General features: G+C 44.7%; 1 protein-coding gene across 1 annotated transcript in view; it reads left to right on the forward strand.

Annotated features, from left to right (window-relative positions):
• LOC137425146 (uncharacterized) overlaps positions 1 to 23298 on the forward strand; it is a 40363-nt gene extending 17065 nt beyond the window's left edge. Inside the window, exons 6-9 of the mRNA XM_078776348.1 lie at positions 19432 to 19527; positions 21415 to 21494; positions 21803 to 21891; positions 23133 to 23298. Coding sequence (XP_078632474.1) covers positions 19432 to 19527; positions 21415 to 21494; positions 21803 to 21891; positions 23133 to 23251 — 384 coding nt within the window. The 3' untranslated portion in view covers positions 23252 to 23298. The remainder of the gene's footprint in view (positions 1 to 19431; positions 19528 to 21414; positions 21495 to 21802; positions 21892 to 23132) is intronic.
• The last annotated feature ends 481 nt before the right edge of the window (positions 23299 to 23779 follow it).

The raw sequence follows: 23779 nt of genomic DNA on the forward strand, positions 1-23779 counted from the left end.
TTCTATTTCAGTATCTTGACTAGTTGCTCTCTTAATTACCCTCGCCAGAGGAGAGGGTATTGCATTTGAGTCCGTTTGTTTGTTACTTGCCGGAAAAGATTCCGGCAAGTATGTTGGTTGGTTGGTTTGTCTGTTTGTGCGCAGTACTACGTCTACATCGTTGCACATAGCATCGCCATACTTTACACACATATTTGCCTTGCCCTGCAATAGACTGTGCCCAATTTTTAACTCTCTCGGCCCAAGGCCTCCATGATGACGTCATAATTCGATAATTCGACAAGTGCAAAACTTCATCCAATCAAGATGCAATTTCTTGAGCGCCATCTCGGCATAAACTGGATAAATAAATAAAAAGATGACGTCATCGGTCACGTGGTTCAGCCGCCATCTTGGAAAAACCGAAAAACTTTGCACCTCTATATCTCCGAAAGTGCGGAATAGAAAAAATTGAGACATGGCTCATTGTAAAGAACTCTCCATGGGGAATAAAATATGTTAATGATGATGTCATAGGTGCCTCCATTATAATGTCATAATTCCACAAGTACAAAACTTCATCCAATCAAGAGGAAATTTCTTCAGCACCATGTCAGCATAAACTGGTGGAGAAAAAAATAATGATGACGTCATCGGTCACGTGGTTCTGCCGCCATCTTGGAAAAACTGAAAAACTTTGCACCTCTATATCTCCAAAAGCGCTGAATATAAAAAATTGAGACATGGCTCATTGTAAAGAACTCTCCATGGGGAATAAAATATGTTAATGATGATGTCATAGGTGCCTCCATTATGACGTCATAATTCGACAAGTACAAAACTTCATCCGATCAAGATCAAATTTCTTGAGTATAATCTAGGAATAAATGAGTTTAGAAAACAAATAATGATGACGTCATCGGTCACATGGTTCGGCCGCCATATTTGTTTTAACACAAAAGCCTTAAAAACCACTGAAAATACATCCTGGCGAGGGTTTGCAATGTCTGCTCTTTTTCTTGTTATATTTTATAATTTGGCTTTCAATGCTCTGATCATGTGAAACTAACAAACATGCCTCGTGGTTTGTCCACCCACAGGGTAGGTTCATTGAGACATCACAGCATGATGGTGAGCTCTACGGACTCAGCATGGACGCCATAGAAGAATTGGCTGCAAAGGGACTTTCTTGTGTTTTACATATGGAACTCGAGGTGGAGACCAATGTGCTAGATGATATATAGCTCCAGTATTTTATGCAAAGTTGAGATGCCATTTAGGTTGACAGTGAAGCAAAAGTCAAATTGAAAAAACTGAAAATTACTGGATCATATCATTATCAAAATTTTCCCTTCAAACTTTTTGCACACCAGTCATAGGAAGGAGGTGGGTGGGGAAGGGAGTTTTAAAGGTCCACAGACTCAGAATTATTTCTTTGAAGTGATTATATTGATTTTTAAGTAAAGAAATGAATGTGTTTTTTTATTTTAATAATTTTTTGAGGTCACAGTTGTAAAAGCGAATCTGGTGGGTACCGCCCCTCGAAATTCCAGAAAAGTGCGATGGTCATGACGTCGTCTGAGTGATGTGACAGAGGGAAATATCCTGCTATGTATCGTTTTTGGCCCTATCTCCCAATGGTGAAGAATCACTTTTAAAATTCTAGTAGCCGGATCCGGATCTTCACCAAAATTTAATCGATTCTTCATTGTCATACACGCAACCTGTCCACCAAGTTTCGTCCAAACTCATCTATAACTTTTTGAGATATCCTGCTGTATGTTGGTTTTTAGCCCCATCACTCAGTGTATATCACTGTTTGTCGTTAAAGGCGGCAAAAGGGGTTGGCGTCAGGAAGGGCATCCGGCCGTAAAACATTGCTTCAAAAAGGGGACCAAAAAAACAAAAAAAAAACAACAACAACCACGGTTCCCGAAAAAGGCCAACCCCCGCTTTGCGGGGAAAAATGGCCTCTAAAGGTGGTTATATACTCAGTGGTGAAGAATCACTTAAAAATTCAATAATTCTTATATCGGAATCCATATTCAGATCTTCACCAGAATTGAATCGATTCTTCATTGTCACACATCCAACCGGTCCACCAAGTTTCGTCCAAATCCGTTCACAACTTTTTGAGATATCCTCCTATGTATCGCTTTTGGCCCCATCTCCCAATGGTAAAGTATCACTTAAAAAATTATACGAGCAGGATCCGAATCCGGATCTTCACCAAAGTCTAATAATTTCGTCCTTGTCACATACACGACCTCTCTGCCAAATTTCGTCCAAATCTGTCCACAACTATTTGAGATATCTGGTTCACAAAAAACGGTCAAACAGACAGGGGTGAAAACATAACCTCCATCCACCTTTGGTGGCGGAGGTAAAGATTGTCTCAGAACGCAATGGGTAATGGCCGCATAACTCGCTTCAGACTCGTCAGAAAGTGAATTTGACAAATAATTTTCCCATCAAGAATCCTCCGATTAGGTTGGACACTGAAGGCGATTTAGGCTGGAATTTGTAATTTGTTCAGGATGCAGGCGATAACTCGCCGACTCCGCAAAAGACACCGGAGGATCTTTAAAACATCCACTAATGCTAGAAGACAAGACACCCTAGTGAAGGATATTCGAAATGATCCAAGGGTTGGGATACTTTGTGATGCAATGCCCTGCCTCTGAAGCGCCAATCTGGTAGTTTATTATCAGATCGAGAATCCCACCCAGGTTAGACAACTCGAAGCTCAATGCCGTACAGATGGTACCTCAAGCTCAAACACTTTCTCTGTCGAAATTACAAGTTATTTTGTAACACCTCGCAATGGAATGGTGACCCACATGTCCAGAGGTGTGTTACATTACCAATCAGCTTGGCGAGTGCTCGCCAAGCAGCTTAAGCACTCAAGCAAGCACTCCAAGCAAACCGTTGATAATCTTCATGGGGATCACGTCGGTTTTTAATCGATTCAATGTAACTCATCTCAGACTGGGAATAGAGGCCGGTGTCATAAGTTCTTTTCAAAATGAGAGCTGCACATGACGCTTGAAGCAGTTCGCCCATACCGCCTTTCCTCTGGTCAGTTTTACCTTGGCTATCCATATACTTTCCTTACAGCTGGATATTTTGGGAAAACATGTACTTCCTCACTCCATCTCTGGATGTATTGCTGCTACAACCAGCAACAATACATCTTCTACCTGGCATTGAGTACTTTTTCGGAGTTCAGAGCCACAACCAGCAACAATACATCTAGCTGGCATTCTAAGTACTTTTTCAGAGTTCACAGCTACAACCAGCAACAATACATCTTTCTGGCATTCTGAGTACTTTTTCAGAGTTCAAAGCTACAACCAGCAACAATACATCTAGCTGGCATTCTAAGTACTTTTTCAGAGTTCAGAGCTACAACCAACAACAATACATCTAGCTGGCATTCTAAGTACTTTGAGTTCAGAGCTACAACCAGCAACAATACATCTAGCTGCATTCTAAATACTTTTTCAGAGTTCAGAGCTACAACCAGCAACAATACATCAAGCTGGCATTCTAAGTACTTTTTCAGAGTTCAGAGATACAACCAGCAACAATACATCTTCTTTCTGGCATTCTGAGTACTTTTTCAGAGTTCAGAGCTACAACCAGCAACAATACATCTTCTTTCTGGCATTCTGAGTACTTTTTCAGAGTTCAGAGCTACAACCAGCAACAATACATCTTCTTTCTGGCATTCTGAGTACTTTTTCAGAGTTCAGAGCTACAACCAGCAACAATACATCTTCTTTCTGGCATTTTGAGTACTTTTTCAGAGTTCAGAGCTTATGTTGGCCGCTCGCAGCAATACATCTTCTATCTGGCATTCTGAGTACTTTTTCAGAGTTCAGAGCTACAACCAGCAACAATATATCTAGGTGGCATTCTAAGTACTTTTTCAGAGTTCAGACCTACAACCAGCAACAATACATCTTCTTTCTGGCATTCTGAGTACTTTTTCAGAGTTCAGAGCTTATGTCGGCCGCACGCAACAATACATATAGCTGGCATTCTAAGTACTTTTTCAGAGTTCAGAGCTACAACCAGCAACAATACATCTAGCTGGCATTCTTAGTACTTTTTCAGAGTTCAGAGCTACAACCAGCAACAATACATCTAGCTGGCATTCTAAGTACTTTTTCAGAGTTCAGAGCTACAACCAGCAACAATACATCTAGCTGGCATTCTAAGTACTTTTTCAGAGTTCAGAGCTTATGTAGGCCGCACGCAAAATAAATCAACCTGGAATTCTGAGTACTTTTTCAGAGTTCAGAGCTTATGTAGGCCGCACGCAACAATACATCTTCTGCCTGGCATTCTGAGTGCTTTTTCAGAGTTCAGAGCTTATGTAGGCCGCACGCAACAATACATCTAGCTGGCATTCAAAGTACTTTTTCAGAGTTCAGAGCTACAACCAACAACAATACATCTACCTGGCATTCTGAGTACTTTTTCAGAGTTCAGAGCTTATGTAGGCCGCACGCAACAATACATCTTGCTGGCATTCGATGTACTTTTTCAGAGTTCAGAGCTACAATCGGCAACAATACATCTACCTGGCATTCTGAGTACTTTTTCAGAGTTCAGAGCTTATGTAGGCTGCACGCAACAATACATCTTGCTGGCATTCTACGTACTTTTTCAGAGTTCAGAGCTACAACCAGCAACAATACATCTACCTGGCATTCTAAGTACTTTTTCAGAGTTCAGAGCTACAACCAGCAACAATACATCTAGCTGGCATTCTAAGTACTTTTTCAGAGTTCAGAGCTACAACCAGCAACAATATATCTTCTTTCTGGCATTCTGAGTACTTTTTCAGAGTTCAGAGCTTATGTAGGCCGCACGCAAAATACATCTACCTGGCATTCTGAGTACTTTTTCAGAGTTCAGAGCTTATGTAGGCCGCACGGAAAATACATCTACCTGGCATTCTGAGTACTTTTTCAGAGTTTAGAGCTAATGTAGGCCGCACACAACAATACATCCACCTGGCATTCTGAGTACTTTTTCAGAGTTCAGAGCTTATGTAGGCCCCACGCAACAATACATCTTCTGCCTGGCATTCTGAGTACTTTTTCAGAGTTCAGAGCTTATGTAGGCCGCATGCAACAATACATCTAGCTGGCATTCTAAGTACCTTTTCAGAGTTCAGAGCTACAACCAGCAACAATACATCTACCTGGCATTCTGAGTACTTTTTCAGAGTTCAGAGCTTATGTAGGCCGCACGCAACAATACATCTTGCTGGCATTCTATGTACCACAATAACTACTGACTTCACCGATTTACTCACCTGCTTTAATCTCACTCAACATGTCAACTTTCCTACCCATAACCGTGGGGCGTGGGCACATTCTGGACCTTGTCTGTTCTACTGGATTAATTGTGCACCATCTCTCTGGCTCCGACCTCACCCTCTCTGACCACTTAGCCATCACTATGACCATCAACATCCCCACCCCAGCACCAAGGCATTATCGCACGATCAACTTCCGTAAGCTAAACGCTCTTTCACCTACCTCATTCTCATCCACTCTCTCTGAGAAAATGTCCACTTCTCCCTTCATTGACCTCCACACCCCTTCTGACCTCACTGACTACTACAACCACACTCTCTCCTCCTGCCTTGACCAGCTTGTGCCTATAAAAACCAAAACAGTTTCTTTCACCCATTCTGCTCCCTGGTTTACCCCTGAACTCCGCCTGATGAAAACTCGTGCTCGCCAACTTGAAAGACTCCGCAATAAAACAGGTCTCACAATTCACTCCCAAGCCTACAAGGACCACCTACAGCACTACAAAGATGCCCTCTCCCGCACCCGCTCCGCCTACTACTCTCAAATTATCCACTCTGGCTCTGGAAACCCAAAAGCACTCTTCTCTACAATAAACAAACTCCTCAGCCCCCTGAACACCACCACCCAGTCATTCACAGTAGAAAACTGCATCTCCTTCCTTTCATTCTTCCAAAACAAAATTGACAACATCTACAACAGCTTAACCACCACCGCACCCGCTCCCCCTCAAACCACCTGCCACTCCCCTTATCCTGCCAACCCCTGTCTCAGTTCTCCCCAGTCTCCCCTACTGACCTCTCTGAACTCCTCATAGGAATGAAAACTGCCACCTGCACTCTTGACCCCATCCCCTCCAGCTTTGTCAAGGCCTCCCTTCCTGCTCTCTCTCCACTTATCACTGCAACAATAAACTCCTCCGTGTCTACAGGCATCGTCCCACCATCCCTCAAAATTGCTGCTGTTACCCCCATTCTGAAAAAACCTGGACTAAACCCTGACACCCTAAACAACTTCAGACCCATCTCCAACCTACCCTTTCTGTCAAAAGTTTTGGAACGCGCTGTAGCCACTCAACTCAAACATCACCTCTCTGCCAATAACCTGTATGAAACATTCCAATCCGGATTCCGCTCCAACCACAGTACTGAAACTGCTCTCCTCAAAATCACCAACGACCTTCTCCTCTCCTCTGACGCCGGCAACCTCAACATTCTCATCCTCCTCGACCTCAGCGCCGCCTTTGACACCATCCATCACACCATCCTCTTCACCCGACTTGAAACCACCTTTAACATTACTGGCACTGCCCTCTCTTGGATCAAATCATACCTCTCTGACAGACACCAGTTCATCTCCATCAATAACTGCAAATCCCCACTGCTCGCCTCCCCCAAGGTGTCCTCCAAGGTTCAGTTCTTGGCCCCCTCCTCTTCCTCCTGTACCTGTCCCCCCTTGGTCACTTAATCCGCCGTCATGGTCTCCAATTCCACTGCTTCGCCGATGACATCCAGCTTTTCATCTCCACCAAGTCCATCTCCGCCGCCACCCTCTCTATCCTGACAAACTGCATCACTGAAATAAAATCCTGGCTTGAAATCAACTTCCTCAAACTTAACTATGATAAATCTGAAATAATCATCATTGGCCCAAAAACGCTCACCAAATCCACCCATAACTTTGCCCTCAACATCGACGGTTTCCCAGTATCCACCTCCCTTCACATCCGGAATCTTGGCATCATCTTTGACCAAACCCTCTCCTTCGACAAATACACTAACCAGATCACAAAGACAGCCTTCTTTTACCTGAAAAACACCGCCCGTCTCCGTCCATCCCTCTCCTCCACGGCTACAGAAACCCTCATCCACGCCTTCATCACCTCCCGTCTGGACTACTGCAACAGCCTCCTCTATGGTTCACCCTCAATAATCAATAAACTCCAATACATTCAGAACTCCGCTGCCCGTCTACTCACCCATTCCCGGACCCGTGTCCACATCACCCCCGTCCTTTATAAGCTTCACTGGCTCCCCATCCCCCAGAGAATCCAGTACAAAATCCTCCTCTTGACCTACAAAGCCCACCATAACCTGGCCTCATCCTACCTGATTGACCTCCTCTCCAGACACACTCCCACCCGCAACCTCCGCTCTGCTGGTACCAACCTCCTGACCCCCCCCCCCCCCCCATCCGGACCAAATTCAGATCCTGGGGGTACAGGGCCTTCTCCATCGCTGCTCCCACCCTCTGGAACTCACTACCTCACACCATCAGAGACTCCTCCTCACTCACCACATTCAAAACATCACTCAAGACCCACCTGTTCAACACTGCATTCAACATTTAACCCACAGCATTTAACCCCTGACGATCTCTTCTCCTTCCTTTTGCTTTGATTATCTACCTATTGATTTCTGTCTTTTTGCACTTGTTTTTTGTACTCTGTCAAAGCGCCTTTGGGCTTCTTGAAAAGCGCTGTATAAAATTAATGTATTGTTACAGACGTGGCTTGGATGTTATTTACCGAGCGGTTTTATGGTATGACCACGTCTGCACAAGTTACCCGATTGTGCCCGAACGTTGACTAATCGCGCTATGCTAGACCAATGAAGGAAAAAGAAGACACACGGCTGGAATTAATACGACACGACACCAGGGATACGGTTCTCAAAGGTTGTTATTACAATAATGCGGAAGGTTTAGATTACAGGGACAAGAGGGAAACATAGGAAGGTGGGCACTTAAACACACTCTTATATTATTCCCAACAGACGACAGATAAACGGGACAAGGCTCACTCACACGGGGTTTGATGCAAAGGACAGGCGGGTAGCGATCGCTCCAGGTGCACCTGGGCTCAGGGCAGGATCACGTACGGTCCAGTTTAAGAGATGCGGTGGAGGTATTGCAGCGCTCGAGGGGTGGCGACTTCTCTCTCCAGGCTGGGGGCGCATCTGACGTCACATCCGGCGCGGGGCCGCGTATATCCGGCGGGGAGTGACACGCCCTCGGCTCGTTAGCTCCGCCTCGTGGAATCGGCACGTTGCTTCTCATTGGGTTCGTGCGGGGGGTTTACCAGGCTCCGCCCTTGACGAGGAGCTGACAAGGAGCCCCTTCGTGGTAACCCCGTGGAGCGCATGGTCTGGAGCTAATCGAGCCGGTGTGAGGACGCATCCTCCCCCGCTCCGCCGCCATCTCCTCTGTTGTTGTTGTAATTGTTGGGGAAGAAGATGGAAGGAGGTATGGGAAAGGTCCTAAACTCACTACTGATGCCATATAATCACATTCTGGTGCAACGAAGAGTCATAATTAATGGAGACGAGGCCTTAACTGACATAGAATAAGAATAACTAGGAAGATGTCCGAAAGTTGTCTACGTGTGGTGCGGTGGACCTGGGCACGACATTTAATGGGGGAATAAGGGGAAGGTCGGCTCTACTGATTGTTATTTACATGCAATGGGACTAGGGAATGGGGGATTGGGGAAAGTTGGGGAGTATTGGAGAAAATAGGGGAATATTTACAAGCGGATATGGAGGCCAAATTCCATATTCGCAACAGTATTATTATTATTATTATTACTTTTTCAGAGTTCAGAGCTACAATCAGCAACAATACATCTACCTGGCATTCTGAGTACTTTTTCAGAGTTCAGAGCTTATGTAGGCTGCACGCAACAATACATCTTGCTGGCATTCTGTGTACTTTTTCAGAGTTCAGAGCTACAACCAGCAACAATACATCTACCTGGCATTCTAAGTACTTTTTCAGAGTTCAGAGCTACAACCAGCAACAATACATTTAGCTGGCATTCTAAGTACTTTTTCAGAGTTCAGAGCTACAACCAGCAACAATACATCTAGCTGGCATTCTAAGTACTTTTTCAGAGTTCAGAGCTACAACCAGCAACAATATATCTTCTTTCTGGCAGTCTGAGTACTTTTTCAGAGTTCAGAGCTTATGTAGGCCGCACGGAAAATACATCTACCTGGCATTCTGAGTACTTTTTCAGAGTTCAGAGCTAATGTAGGCCGCACACAACAATACATCCACCTGGCATTCTGAGTACTTTTTCAGAGTTCAGAGCTTATGTAGGCCGCACGCAACAATACATCTTCTGCCTGGCATTCTGAGTACTTTTTCAGAGTTCAGAGCTTATGTTGGCCGCATGCAACAATACATCTTGCTGGCATTCTAAGTACTTTTTCAGAGTTCAGAGCTACAACCAGCAACAATGCATCTACCTGGCATTCTGAGTACTTTTTCAGAGTTCAGAGTTTATGTAGGCCGCACGCAACAATACATCTTCTACCTGGCATTCTGAGTACTTTTTCAGAGTTCAGAGCTTATATAGGCTGCACGCAACAATACATCTTGCTGGCATTCTATGTACTTTTTCAGAGTTCAGAGCTACAACCAGCAACAATACATCTATCTGGCATTCTAAGTACTTTTTCAGAGTTCAGAGCTACAACCAGCAACAACACATCTTCTACCTGGCATTCTAAGTACTTTTTCAGAGTTCAGAGGTTATGTAGGCCGCACGCAACAATACATCTTCTACCTGGCATTCTGAGTACTTTTTCAGAGTTCAGAGCTTATGTACGCCATACGTAAACACAAGCCCTGCAGCAAAAGTATCCCCAAGAAGACATGGCAGGTCATGTGATATATGACGTAATCACATCGCTGTTTGGGGGTTGGGGGGGGGGGGGCAATCAAGCGTAAGAGGATACCAAAAAACATTCAAATCTTCCTTTTCATTATATTTATTCAAGAAAAGAACAACAATTAAGTGTTAAGTGAAGCCTAATCTATTCATTAAACCAAACATCATTTTCTGAGTCTGTTGACCTTTAAGGGGGGAGATAGAGACTTTTTTGTGTCTGGAAAGGTAACTGAAAGGAAAGGAAAGGTAACTGAAAAGAAAGGAAAGGTCCAGAAGGTTTTGCTGGAAAAAAAGGTAACTCGTTGGCTCTGCCCAGTTTATTGGGTGAAGGGGTGACTCAAAACAGTTGAGTGGCACAGTTGTAAAAAATTGAGGGTGTTTGTTGTAAGTGATGTTAATCAAGATGTTAGGAATAACATCAGGATACATTTCCAGAATCAAGAATAAATATGGCTCTTGGTCACAGGACGTGTTAATCTTGAAGCGCTCACAGTTTGAGCCACGGTGCTTTCTCATCTGTCCACACAAAGAAGCCCTGGTCAGCCACATGCAAAAGCAAGGCCTTTATGGGGAGGCCCAGATGCGTGCAATGCCATCTCGAATTGACACATACCTGCAGATGCACCAAGATCGGCCAGGATTTTTCTGCGCTGCCATTCGGAGTGGTGAGATACAACCGTTACATTCACATAAATAAAAGCTGGGTTTTGACGCTACTGCATTAAACACGATGCTTTACCACCATTTTATACCATTAACTAGTAGTCACTTTGCAGCCAAAAGTATATAGATAATTTAATGGGACGAATTTATAAAGGCAGAAAATGAAAAGAAAATACAGGGTGGCCCATAAAATGATGATGCATTATTAACCTGTAAAGCAAAGAAACCGTAATTATGTGGATCACCCTGTAATTGTTGAAATAGGTTACGTGCAAATATTACAGTATTAGCTCCTGTTATGCGATTTAAACGTCGTACACCGTCTCAGTATAGTCACATGATGAGAGGTTGCACGGATTGATTTTGTCCAACCAATAGCAAAGTGCCACACCAGCTTTTTGCCTCTCATAGTACAGACAGCCACACAATTTCTCATAGAACTGTGGTCACGCTTCCTAGGTCAGAAGTTAGAGGTGTGTACAATTTTAGCTCACCTGGAACGAAGTTCAGGGGAGCTTATGCGATGGCGCATCGTCGTTCGTCAGTCCATCAGTCCGTCAGCACTTGAAATTTTTTCTCCGAAACCGCTGATGGGATTGCGACCAAATTTGGCACAAATTATATTTGTTGTGTTGTGACTAAACTTTGTTCCTGGCATTTAAAAAATCGGGGTCTTAGGTGGTCTATGGGGGCAGGAGGGGGCTTTCCCCCCAAAATAGGTATTTGCTTTTTTTCTCAGAACCGACACACACAATTTTGATGAAACTTCACCACAACATTCATCATCCGTGATGTACCAATGTTTATTCAGGGCATTGGAAAAATTGGGGTCTGTGGAGGTACACGGGAGTGGGATGGGGGAGGTGGTTGCCCCCCAAAATAGGTATTTTTTGTTTGTTTGTTTAAAGTCTTATGATTATGTTAGTATGATTCTACATGCTGCCCTGTCTTCTAGCAAGCATTGACATTGCTTTAAAATACCTTCAGTCAGTGCAGTATACTGTTTATTCTAGCAGGTGAGCACCAGGGGTGTTGCCCCTATGTTTTTAAATCTGCTGAAGGGTTGTCATCTATCTATAATTCCAGTAATCTCTGTGTGTATGTATGTATGTATGTATGTATGTATGTATGTATGTATGTATGTATGTATGTATGTCTGTGACCGCTGTTTCTCGACAACCACGGGTCCGATATACTTTAAACTTGCCAGGTATATTGCTGGGGACCCGAGGATGTGCCTTTTCAAGGTTTGAAATTAATCGGACAAGTAGTTACCGAGCTATGTCCAAAAAACGATTCAACCAATCAGAGAGCAGCGAGCTATCACGTGTGCCGAACGTGGCGAACAGACTCTGCCTCGGACGGCACATTTGAGAGCGTATTCATTTATTTCACGTTGGCAAACTATGTTGGCGTTAAACTATGTTTTAAAACTAATTAAAACTAATTTGCGATTCATCGTAACTGCGATTTGCGACCTTCCGGACAGTGAAGACTTCACTTCCGGCAGCCAATCACAGAACGAGCCGAGCCGAGCGCGTGCGCCATTACGGTTCGTAATTCGATTTCTTCCGGAGAAAATAATAATTTCTCGATTTCTTATGCGCATTATTTCTCCCAATTCAGTCAGAGCGAAGGGCGGAAGCGAAGAGCGTTGTTTTTTTTGTTTACGGGCGTACGGGCGTACGGGCGGGGTAGAGCGTACGGGTAGCGTTTTTTTTTTTTTTTTGGCAAGGAACGGGCACCCACGTACGGGCATGCCCTAGTTATGACAAATTGCAGAAAAATTACGTTTTAGTGAAAATATGTAGAAGATTTAAGAGGGTATACAAATTGAATGCTGTTGATGACAAACCGTTAAGCACAAGTAATAAAAAAATGTTTTTTTTAATGTAAAAGGATGTAGGTATGCCAAAAAGTATGGAAACAAGGTAGGAATGGTCACAAGAAATGATCATGTGAAGCCATGCCTACATCTTTCACTGAATAATGGTTGTTCCCTGTCCATTTGCAATGGAAGTATATTCATTGTGTCCATGTATGAATTTGACCAGTAAAATATTAAACTGTTAACACACACACACAAACACACACACACACACACACACACACACACACACACACACACACACACACACACACACGCACGCCAAGTGCACATTCATGCAAGGTAGACCAACAAAAACGGACAACATAAAATATACAATTCAGGAGCAAGAAAACGAAGCATCTTACAAATACCTTGGAGGTATATTTTTTAATGGTAAAGGATGTAGGTATGCCTTAAAAAATACTGTTACGGTTTTTAGAACCTTCACTAGTAAATTTTAGTAAATGTTTCCCTGATAAATATCCCCATCAATTGGCTTGTTAAAGATTGCACCCTAGTTAGTCCATGTACAACACATAGCAAACCATAGGACCTCTCCGTAGTTATTTCATTATTATGTGTTTCAGTTAAGGATCTGTTCCCAATAGTTGAATCTGCGTTGCATTAATCAAATAAGATAGGTCCCTTTCAATTCCCCCAATCGTCTCCGCAAAGTAACAGTCGGGCGGCGTTCGCTGCTCCTTGCCTTGATTCGGTTGTTGGCCCCAAACCGCCATTGCGCACGCGGTCAAGCCGAGGAAGAAGGGGGCGGAGCCACCAGAACAAGGTGTGGCACATCGACGCACCATCAGAGGTGGAGCCAGCGAGCCCCCACCGGCCAACAAGGGCTGACGAAATATCATCATGGGCATGGCTCTGTGAAGCGCGCATTGATTTGGAAGCACGTAATATAAGCGCCAGCGCGAAGCCTTTTCACGGAGATGAACGAGAGTCGACTTGGGTTGGAGACGGCGCTTGGTGAGGTCTGGCTGAGAGAGACGAAGCTGCGCGGAGCTCTTTGACAAGCTGCTTCGAAAAGCCCTACCGCGTGAACGAATACGTGAAGCTGCCGCTGGCTGTTCGCCTCGAGCCCGGAGCGTGGACTGGAGCCACCTTCGACGCTGCGCACCGGCCCGGACCGTCCTACCCTCTCACCTGCACGGACCCTTCTCCTTCTTCCAGTCATTCCTGCCTGCCATTCCCTTTCGTGTAAGTCTGTTTGTCTGTCCTGGGCGTTGGTAATATAAGACTGTTTAAGGCTGCCCTGTGTATCTTCTTCTTCTTCGTTCTGGATATTACTTTCGTTTCTTCTTTGGTTTGGGTTTTGTATATAGTTAATAAATATCTGGTATTCCTTACTTTGGCTTCTTCTTTCCCCAGATCGCTTTCGTCCCGTCTCCAATTGAGTACCTGTGGCACGATTTGGCCAAACGCTTTATAGTCGGGTTTAGTCCTTTGTTAACGGCTCGAATCGCGGATTGCTAAACCGCTCGGCAAATACCATCTTGTCCGTGGTTCGAGCGGTACATGTCTCCCTGCTTTGCGGAGGGATTGGTAAAGGTATTCGGGAGAACACCTTGACCAATAACCCTGACCAATTTCACCCCGCAAAGGAGCGTTACAAGTACCAGGACTAGAGATGGCCAGCTTAACAGGCCAAGGGGATTAACCCCCCCTTGCTAAGGGGAGTGCCGTCTCTGAGATCCGTAACAATTGGTGTCAGGAGTGGGATCTGGAAACTGGGACTAAATTTATTTAGACCAAATTTTGGACACCAATTGTGCTATTGGCCGTAACAATTGGTGTCGGGGAGTGGGATTTGGACCCGAACCAAATTTTTAAGAATGTCGAAAAATTTGGTCAAAATTTGGAGCGGCCGAAATTTTATTATAACATCCAAATTAAATAGTGCCATGGATGATCAAGGCGATCGGATGCCGGTAGGGGTTGGTAGAAGGAGGGGTTAGAGGCAACCCAGGACCCCAGGGAGGAATTGGGAGAGAGGGAGGAGGAGAGCAATGAGGATGCGGTAGAGGGGGTTGCAGGCGCACAAGATGGCGGCGCCTCGCACGAGGTTAGAGGGGCACAAAATGGCGCCGCGCACATGGTCGCGGCAGCCACATCCGCAGCACCGGTGGATTTTAACCTCTTCATGATACAAATGGAGGCCCTTATGGTCAAGATGGGTGAGCGATTGGAAAGTAAATTAGACACCCAAAAGGAAGAGACGATGGCTCAGGGTGAGCAATTGGGAAACCAAATTGAAGTGTTTGGAAACCAAATTGAAGGGTTTGGAAACCAAATTGAAGGGTTTGGAAACCAAATTGAAGGGTTTGGAAACGGAATGAGTGAGCAAATAAGTAAATTTGGGGACAGAATGGGTGACCGCATACAAGAATGTGGGAAGAGCATTAATCGCATGTCAAGCGGGAAGGGCGCATCGGTACGCGACAAGGTAACGCGGTTTGAGAAGCACGGGGTGAGCAAAGCGAAGTCACGTGGACGGGCATAGAAATCGCGACCCGGGGTATGGGGAAGCCGGCGACCGCTGAGGTAGAAGAGGAAATCTATCTATAATTCCAGTAATCTCTGTGTGAATGTCTGTGTGTCTGTGTGTCTGTGTGTTTGTCTGTGACCGCTGTTTCTCGACAACCACGGGTCCGATATACTTGAAACTTGCCAGGTATATTGCTGGGGACCCGAGGATGTGCCTTTTCAAGGTTTCATATTAATCGGAGAAGTAGTTACCGAGCTATGGCGATTTATTTACCAAACTCCGCAAGCCGTTCGCTTTGGACCAAACCATTTCATGTAAATAGAGGGGGGGGGGGGGATTGTCACCGTACTCGCAAGCCGTTCGCTTTGGACCAAACCATTTCATGTAAATAGAGGGGGGGGATTGTCACCGTACTCGCAAGCCGTTCGCTTTGGCTTTGCGAATGGACCAAACCATTTCATGTACATAGAGGGGGGGATTGTCACCGTACTCGCAAGCCGTTCGCTTTGGCTTTGCGAATGGACCAAACCATTTCATTTAATAGAGGGGGGGGATATAATTTTAGATATATATATAGTACGGGCATGCCCTAGTTTTAATAAAGCCAGCGGTCGTCGAAGAGAAAGAAATTAACAAATTAATTATAGTAAGGTAATGCAGAGGTGAGGTGCGCATGGGAGCGAGCGGGAAATTGGAATTGAAAAGACGACAGATGTAGTCCAGGAATTGAGGGGAGAGATGGATAATGTGCAAAGTCCGTGCTCACATCATGATGTCGTGCTGCATAACGCGAGGATCCCCAGGATCCGGAGGACGGACCCGGGTAGCCCGACGCCAGAGAGGGCGGTAGTGGGGTAAGGGAGCCAGAGGGCCTTCCCCAGGTAGGTTAGGGTAAGGAGCAGGTAAGCTCGGAGGCAACTGCAGTGGCGGAGGTGTGCAGGTGAGTAGACCTGCTGGTGAGCCACACGACCCAGCCCTGAAATTGTGTAAGGGCACAGGGAGTTGAACCGGGGGAGTGAGACCCCAAATTGGTGAGCACCACAGTTTGGTCAATGGGAGTTCGGTTCTTAGAACCACATCGTGTAAGATGGCCAATGGTTTGGCAGGGAAAGACCCCGGGTAGAGTAAAAGTGTTAAAGTCATTTAGAGGATAGTTAGGATGGAAATCCCTTCACACCATATGCAGCCACTCACCTGGGGTGATGACATGACTCCACACCATGGTTGTTTTGTTGCAAATGTTTTGGGAATGTGAGACGCATCATGACGTGGGGGTGACATTGTGCTTGTTGTTCCATCTCTTCCTCCTTAGGAGGGATGGATGATGAATTGAATGATGGCAAATTTGGTTAGAGGGATTGATAACGAATTCGGTATTAGGGGAGATTTGGGGAAGACGAGACAGTAGTGACAAATTTGTAAATGTGAAGAGTTTTGTAAATACAGGGTAAGGGCAAGGGTAGGGTAGGTGTGACGGGGGTGGGGGGGGGGGGGGTGACATACGGTAGGGACGAGCTTTCTCCGCTCGCTCCCATGCACACCTCACCTCTGCATTACCTTGTTTGGATGTGTACCCTTGTGACCTTGCTCCGATGCTTGCTTTGTCCCTTCCTTCCCCACTCACGGCTTGTTCTTTTGGGTCATGGGGGGAGTGCGCAGGTAGCCGCACTTGTGTGCCCGAGCCGCCGCCGCACAGCCTGCCTGGACCGGTACACCACCTTATGGACCACACGTTTTGTGGCCAAGCACCACTGATGGACCCCATGTGTTGGGGCCTGGCCCCTCTGCTGGGACCGGCCATGATGGCCAGAGAAGAGTTGGCTTGCGGACCACGGTGAGGTGGCCCCCTTTGCCATACAGGTGGACCACCCTTAGTTGGCCCCTGTTGGCCCTAAATAGAAATGGACACGTTGTGTGCCTTTTTATTATTTGCAAATAGGCAGCAAGCCACAAGAAAAAACAACAGGAAGAAACATCGGACCAGCAGAGCAGAGGAAGCAGGAGAAGACAACAAGGTCAACAGTTTGTTTGCTTTTTATGTGTGAAATGAGCACTGGATGGTGCTTTGTGTGTTTCATGGTGCTTATTGGTGCTGATGGTGCTTTGTGATGCTCTTGTGCTCGGGGGTGCACTGCAATATAAAGTGTGCATCCCCGGGCACTTGAGTATGGTGTATCGGTGCAGTGCAGTGTATGCTCTTCCTCTTTTTCAAAAACATCTTTTTGTCTCCCAAAATGACAGGTCCTGGGTTTGCAGTGTAAATACAAATTAGTGTTTTGTAAATAATGCTCCCCACCGGCTTGATGTATAGTTTGAAGACCATTCCGCAATTCGGTTATTCTGTGGGCATGAGTCTGTTAGGTAGGATGCAACGTAGCAGGCGGGACATACGTAGTTGTTTTAAAACGGTCGCACTCAAGGGTAAGGTTAATAGTAGAGGGCCACTACACCTGAGTGTCACATTAAGTAAAGTTAGTTCGGGTCGGGACGACCCTAGAGGAAAAACGGGTGCTGTGTTACGGTTTTTAGAACCTTCACTAGTAAATTTTAGTAAATGCTTCCCTTCTAAATGTTCCCCTGTAAATATCCCCATCAATTGGCTTGTTAAAGATCGCACCCTAGTTAGTCCATGTACAACACGTAGCAAACCAAAGGACCTCTCCGTAGTTATTTCATTATTATGTGTTTCAGTTAAGGATCTGTTCCCAATAGTTGAATCTGCGTTGCATTAATCAAATAAGATAGGTCCCTTTCAATTCCCCCAATCGTCTCCGCAAAGTAACAGTCAGGCGGCGTTCGCTGCTCCTTGCCTTGATTCGGTTGTTGGCCCCAAACCGCCATTGCGCACGCGGTCAAGCCGAGGAAGAAGGGGGCGGAGCCACCAGAACAAGGTGTGGCACGTCGACGCACCATCAGAGGTGGAGCCAGCGAGCCCCCACCGGCCAACCAGGGCTGACGAAATATCATCACAGGCATGGCTCTGTGAAGCGCGCATTGATTTGGAAGCACGTAATATAAGCGCCAGCGCGAAGCCTTTTCACGGAAATGAACGAGAGTCGACTTGGGTTGGAGACGGCGCTTGGTGAGGTCTGGCTGAGAGAGACAAAGCTGCTCGGAGCTCTTTGACAAGCTGCTTCGAAAAGCCCTAACGCGTGAACGAATACGTGAAGCTGCCGCTGGCAGTTTGCCTCGAGCCCGGAGCGTGGACTGAAGCCACCTTCGACGCTGCGCACCGGCCCGGACCGTCCTACCCTCTCACCTGCACGGACCCTTCTCCTTCCAGTCATTCCTGCCTGCCATTCCCTTTCGTGTAAGTCTGTTTGTCTGTCCTGGGCGTTGGTAATATAAGACTGTTTAAGGCTGCCCTGTGTATCTTCTTCTTCTTCGTTCTGGATATTACTTTCGTTTCTTCTTTGGTTTTGGTTTTTTATATAGTTAATAAATATCTGGTATTCCTTACTTTGGCTTCTTCTTTCCCCGGATCGCTTTCGTCCCGTCTCCAATTGAGTACCTGTGGCACGATTTGGCCAAACGCTTTATAGTCGGGTTTAGTCCTTTGTTAACGGCTCGAATCGCGGATTGCTAAACCGCTCGGCAAATACCATCTTGTCCGTGGTTCGAGCGGTACTTGTCTCCCTGCTTTGCGGAGGGATTGGTAAAGGTATTCGGGAGAACACCTTGACCAATAACCCTGACCAATTTCACCCCGCAAAGAAGCGTTACAAGTACCAGGACTAGAGACGGCCAGCTTAACAGGCCAAGGGGATTAACCCCCCCTTGCTAAGGGGAGTGCCGTCTCTGAGATCCATAACAATACCCTACAAATAGAAGAGGGCCACCAAATATGTCAAATAAAATGTTTTTTTTTTAATGAAAAAAAAATGCTTTCATTAAAAAAATGGTCAAAGTAAAAAGGTTTTACTTTGACCCCCTTCTCCCCTGTTCACTTTTACTGTTTTAGGTTTTACTTTTGAACCTTTTTAGTCACTCATATATCCTCTTGCAATTCCTGGTTTCAATAATATTAAGTCAATAGTTTCACATGGATTATAGCAAGCCTTACACTGGAGTTGAGAAATCTGATGGCTGAATGCTGCTTTTCTTGTGAAAAACAGTTAAGGGTGCCATCATTTTGTATGTCCTGCTGCTTTCCTGGCTTTCTGTAGCATGATGTCGTTTGCACCATCTTTTAAACCTATTGTTCACTTGAGTTTGTGAGGACAGGAAAAGAGCCCCTGTTTGACTTTACTCATGCAACATATACAGTGAAGCATCGTGGGGTTTAATACAAGTGTGCTGGTGCATGAAGACCAATCCATTTGATTTGGGAAGTCTATGTTATAATGATCATTATATGCAACATTAAACATTTGCCTGGTACAGTTATCGTGTAGCTATAATTTGTATCAATGGGCTGCAGATGACCTGGACAGAGCATACCGCACTCTGCGCACTTTGGTTTACGACTACCTCGGTGTTAAAGAGAATCACAATGGAATTCTTGACAACATTCCAGGTACACTTGGTGAATATATATATATATATATATAATTACTACTTTTGAGTTATTCATTATGTACAGCCGTGGCCAAAAATATTGGCACCATTACACTTTTTTCAAATAATGCACCATTTCTTCCAGAAAATTGTTGAAATTAAAAAAATATTTTGGTATCCACATATGTATTTCTTTGGTTTGCAGTGGAATAAAAAAGGCTGAAAAAAATCACTAAATCTTAGCTTATTCCACATAGAAATCCTAAAATGGGCCAGACAATATTATTGGCACCTTTTAGAAGTTGTTAGATATAATTAAATTTCACGCAGGTGATTCTCCTTTACTTTGGAATTGAACTCACCTATGGTAAGTTGCAGGTGCCTGCAATATAAAAATCACTCATTCAACCAGTTTGAATAGAGAAATGGAGTCATTCTACTGTTTTGTGTCACTGTGTGTACCACAATGAGCATGGAGAAAATAAAGAAAACGAGAGAATTGTCTGAGGAGGTCAGACACAAGATTGCAGCCAAGCATGGACAATCTCAAGGCTACAAGTCCATCTCCAGAGACCTTGATGTTCCTTTGTTCACTGTACGCAATGTTATCAGGAAGTTTAAGGCCCATGGCACTGTAGCCAACATCCATGGACATGGCAGCAAGAGAAAACTTGATCGAAGATTGCAGCGAAGGACTGTTTGAATGGTGGAGAAACCACCTCGATCAACTGCCAAACAGATTCAAGCTGAGCTTCAGACACAAGGTAAGACAGTTTCAACTTGCACCATCCGCCGCCAACTCAATGAAAGGGGGTTCTATGTATGGTAGGAGACCCAGGAGGACCCCACTGCAGAGAGAGAGAGAGACATAAGGTATCACAACTGGAGTTTGCCAAATTCACACCTGAACAAGCCAAAATCCTTCTGGGAGAATGTCCCGTGGACAGATGAGACCAAATTATAGCTTTTTGGTAAAGCACACCATCTGTATGTTTACAGAAAACAAAATGAAGCCTTCAAAGAAAAGAACACCTTCCCTACAGTCAAACATGGAGGAGGTTCAGTGATGTTTTGGGGTTGCTGTACTGCCTCTGACACTGGGTGCCTTGAATATGTGCATGGCATCATGAAATCAGATTACCAAGGCATTTTGGAGCGCAATGTTCAACCCAGTGTCAGAAAGCTGGGCCTCCGTCGAAGGTCATGGGTCTTGCAGCAGGACAATGACCTCAAACACACTTCAAAAAGCACCCAGGAATGGTTCAAGACAAAACGCTGGACTGTTCTGAAGTGGCCAGCAATGAGTCCAGATGTAAATCCAATTGAACACCTGTGGAGAGATCTGAAAACAGGAGTTGGGAGAAGGCACCCTTCAAATCTGGGAGAACTGGAGCAGTTTGCACAAGAAGAGTCGGTCAAACTGCCAGTAGAGAGGTGTAGGGAGCTCATTCATGGCTATAGGAAGTGCTTGACTGTAGTTATTTTGTCTATAGGCAGTGCTACCAAATATTAAGTCTCTGGTGTCAATAATTTTGTCAATGCCATTTCTTTCTTTTAATTTTCTGATTTAAAAGGATATATTAAGTTCTCAATTAAAAACAAAGGTTCTGTAATAATAGTGAAATAAAGAATTGTGAAGACCAAACGCTTTTGTCAATTTCAACCTATTTTTAGAGAAAATTGTGAGTTATTTGAAAAAAGTGCAAGGGTGCCAATATTTTTGGCCACGACTGTATGTATAATTATAAACGTACTGTGAATGCTGTGAATACTTTGTTCGATTTAGTTTCTTAACAACAGAATTACAAGGGTTCAAAACTGGGAATCGATAAATGGCCCACCCTGTACATCTTAAAATGCAATGTCTGATGTGTTTGTGTGTGTGATGTTCCATTGACCCACCAAGTCCCAGTTGAATCTCATCAGAAACCACAACTTCACCATGCAACGAACTTCATCAATGCCTGGCACCAGTCATCACAGGCGGTAAAACCTCATCTGTCTCACGATGCTCAGGCTCTATAAATATACTCAGTTCTCCTCTGAACTTCTAAACAGATTTCTGGTTATAAAATATTGAAGGAATGCCAAACAAATAACATTAGTTAATGGTGTGCTTATTGCTTCAAGGATATTTTTCATTTTGGATGATTTGTTTCTATAGGGAAGAGAAGAATAACAATGACAATGCAAATTGATTGTGAGAAACAGTAAATGTTTGGTCTGTTTCTGGCATTAATACAGTACACTATTGGCCTCTCTCCAATTACCTGCCCCCCCCCCCCTCCCCCAAGGAGCATACTTCCTTCAGATGCCACCACACAACTGCAAAGTACATGGAGCTCAGTCACAAGTACTGTGGGATGCAGTTCTCCTTTCACAGGTAACTTAGTCACGTGCACTGCTTTGTAAAACAAAGACCTGGATTTGCTCCACAATCCAACAGGGACAATGACAATAAAATGCATAAATATTCTCTCCATAATGTTTTTCAATGATGCCACAAAAGTCTTCAATTTGTAACAACGAAACTACAATAACAAGGCCTTTTGACGTGCAGTTAATGAGCAGTGCAACTGATTCATGCTTCAAAACTTACCCAGCTGAAACAGAATATCCACTTATAGATATGTCACATGTAGGACTGCTTAATGACTTTTTAAAAGTTAGGAACAAGGTTATGGGCATGTCGAAGCATAGGTCTGGCTGTGTTTGCAAAGGTTACAGGGCTACCCCTCCCTGACATGACTTGTACATAAAAATGCAGCACAATATTACAAAGGTGAGTTGAGTGGAACCAGATCAACTGGAAATAGGAGGGACCATTTATCTGTAGGGCTATGGGCAAATCATATCATCCATCATTCTCTACACATGGCATAGCTTAACTAATTTCTCACAGTTGCTGAAGGGGAACCAGTGAGTATGAAATTGCAGTCAAAACCCCACCCATACATTCTTCCCTCAATTCCCTCATTTTTTGGGGGGGGGGGGGGGGGGGGGGGAGGGTTGGGTGAGGTGGAGGTGGGCTGTCTAATTGTTCTCCAATCCTCCCTGTCCGTGGTCACACTTGGATCTACTGTACATGTATCATCTGGATGCATTCCACCATCCGCCTTTTCCTCAGTCTTCTTTCCTTCACCAACTCCCTTCAGATCCACTGCCTATACAAATCTATACTGCCTCAACCTTGACTCGGTTCTGGCATGGGTGGTTGGGTACTTCGTCTCATTCGTTCAGCAGCCCTGACTCCTGTAACTTCTCTTTGATCTTTCTCACTTTCACTTCCTGTCTGATCTCAGCATTGCCATTTATATCTGCTTCCCCCCCCCCATTTTAGAACAAACGCTAGGTGTGTTTGGATTGCCTAAATCAGCCAAGTAGAACTAGATCAAGTGATATTATAAGGCTGGCCAGCAAAACTTGGTTTAAACCCCTGGCAGCAGCGTTCACCGGGTCAGGAAATGTACATCGTGTATGTCAGATAAGCATCGTTACCTAAAATAGCTCACAAAGCTTCTAAAAGAAGCTGAAAATACTTGGAAAAGTATTTGAGAGAAAGGGGAAAACAAAATGTTTGGAGAACTTTCTGATAAACTTGCCCAAAACGTTGATATTTTGCAGCTTGTACTGCAAAAACTCCTGATGCTGTGGGCTCTTGCAAGGCCTGTGGATGGGCACATTCTACTCGACTTCCATTAATCATTCCTGTCAGCCATTGGACGGTGAACCTTGCGGGATGACTTTGTGTGAACATGGCAGGCTTGGTGATTTATTAAATGGACATCTGCAATTTTTTGGAAAAATGATCCCTTCATTTCCAACATTCAGGCAGACTTCCCAGAGGGAGGCACCATATCTGGTTTAGTTGCTTCTTAACACTAATGGGAAGGTCATATCTGGGGCTTGTCAATGCATATAGTCATTTATAAATGATATTTACTATTAATCATGTTGGGAGGAGGGGGGAGAGTGGGAGTGGGAGCTGCATGGGTGCAGTGGCCGTTATAAGTACAGTACCTGTATATATTTTCTGTTTGGTTTCGGGGCCACAAAATAAATTATCCTATATTTTTGCATCTTTGGTAAAGGGAGAAGCATCCATCCATGTGTACGTGTGTTATATCCACTGCCGCCACTCGTTTGTATTAACAAAAAATGATACGAACTCGACACCTCTCATCCACAGATATTTGTCATATTTCCTACATCTCCATAAGTCCGATTTGCATTCAGGAACAGAACAATTATGTTTAACCATTTTGAAATTG

This window comes from Myxine glutinosa, chromosome 4, assembly GCF_964187855.1.
Source record: "Myxine glutinosa chromosome 4, kmMyxGlut1.1, whole genome shotgun sequence".
Taxonomy (NCBI): Eukaryota; Metazoa; Chordata; class Myxini; order Myxiniformes; family Myxinidae; genus Myxine; species Myxine glutinosa.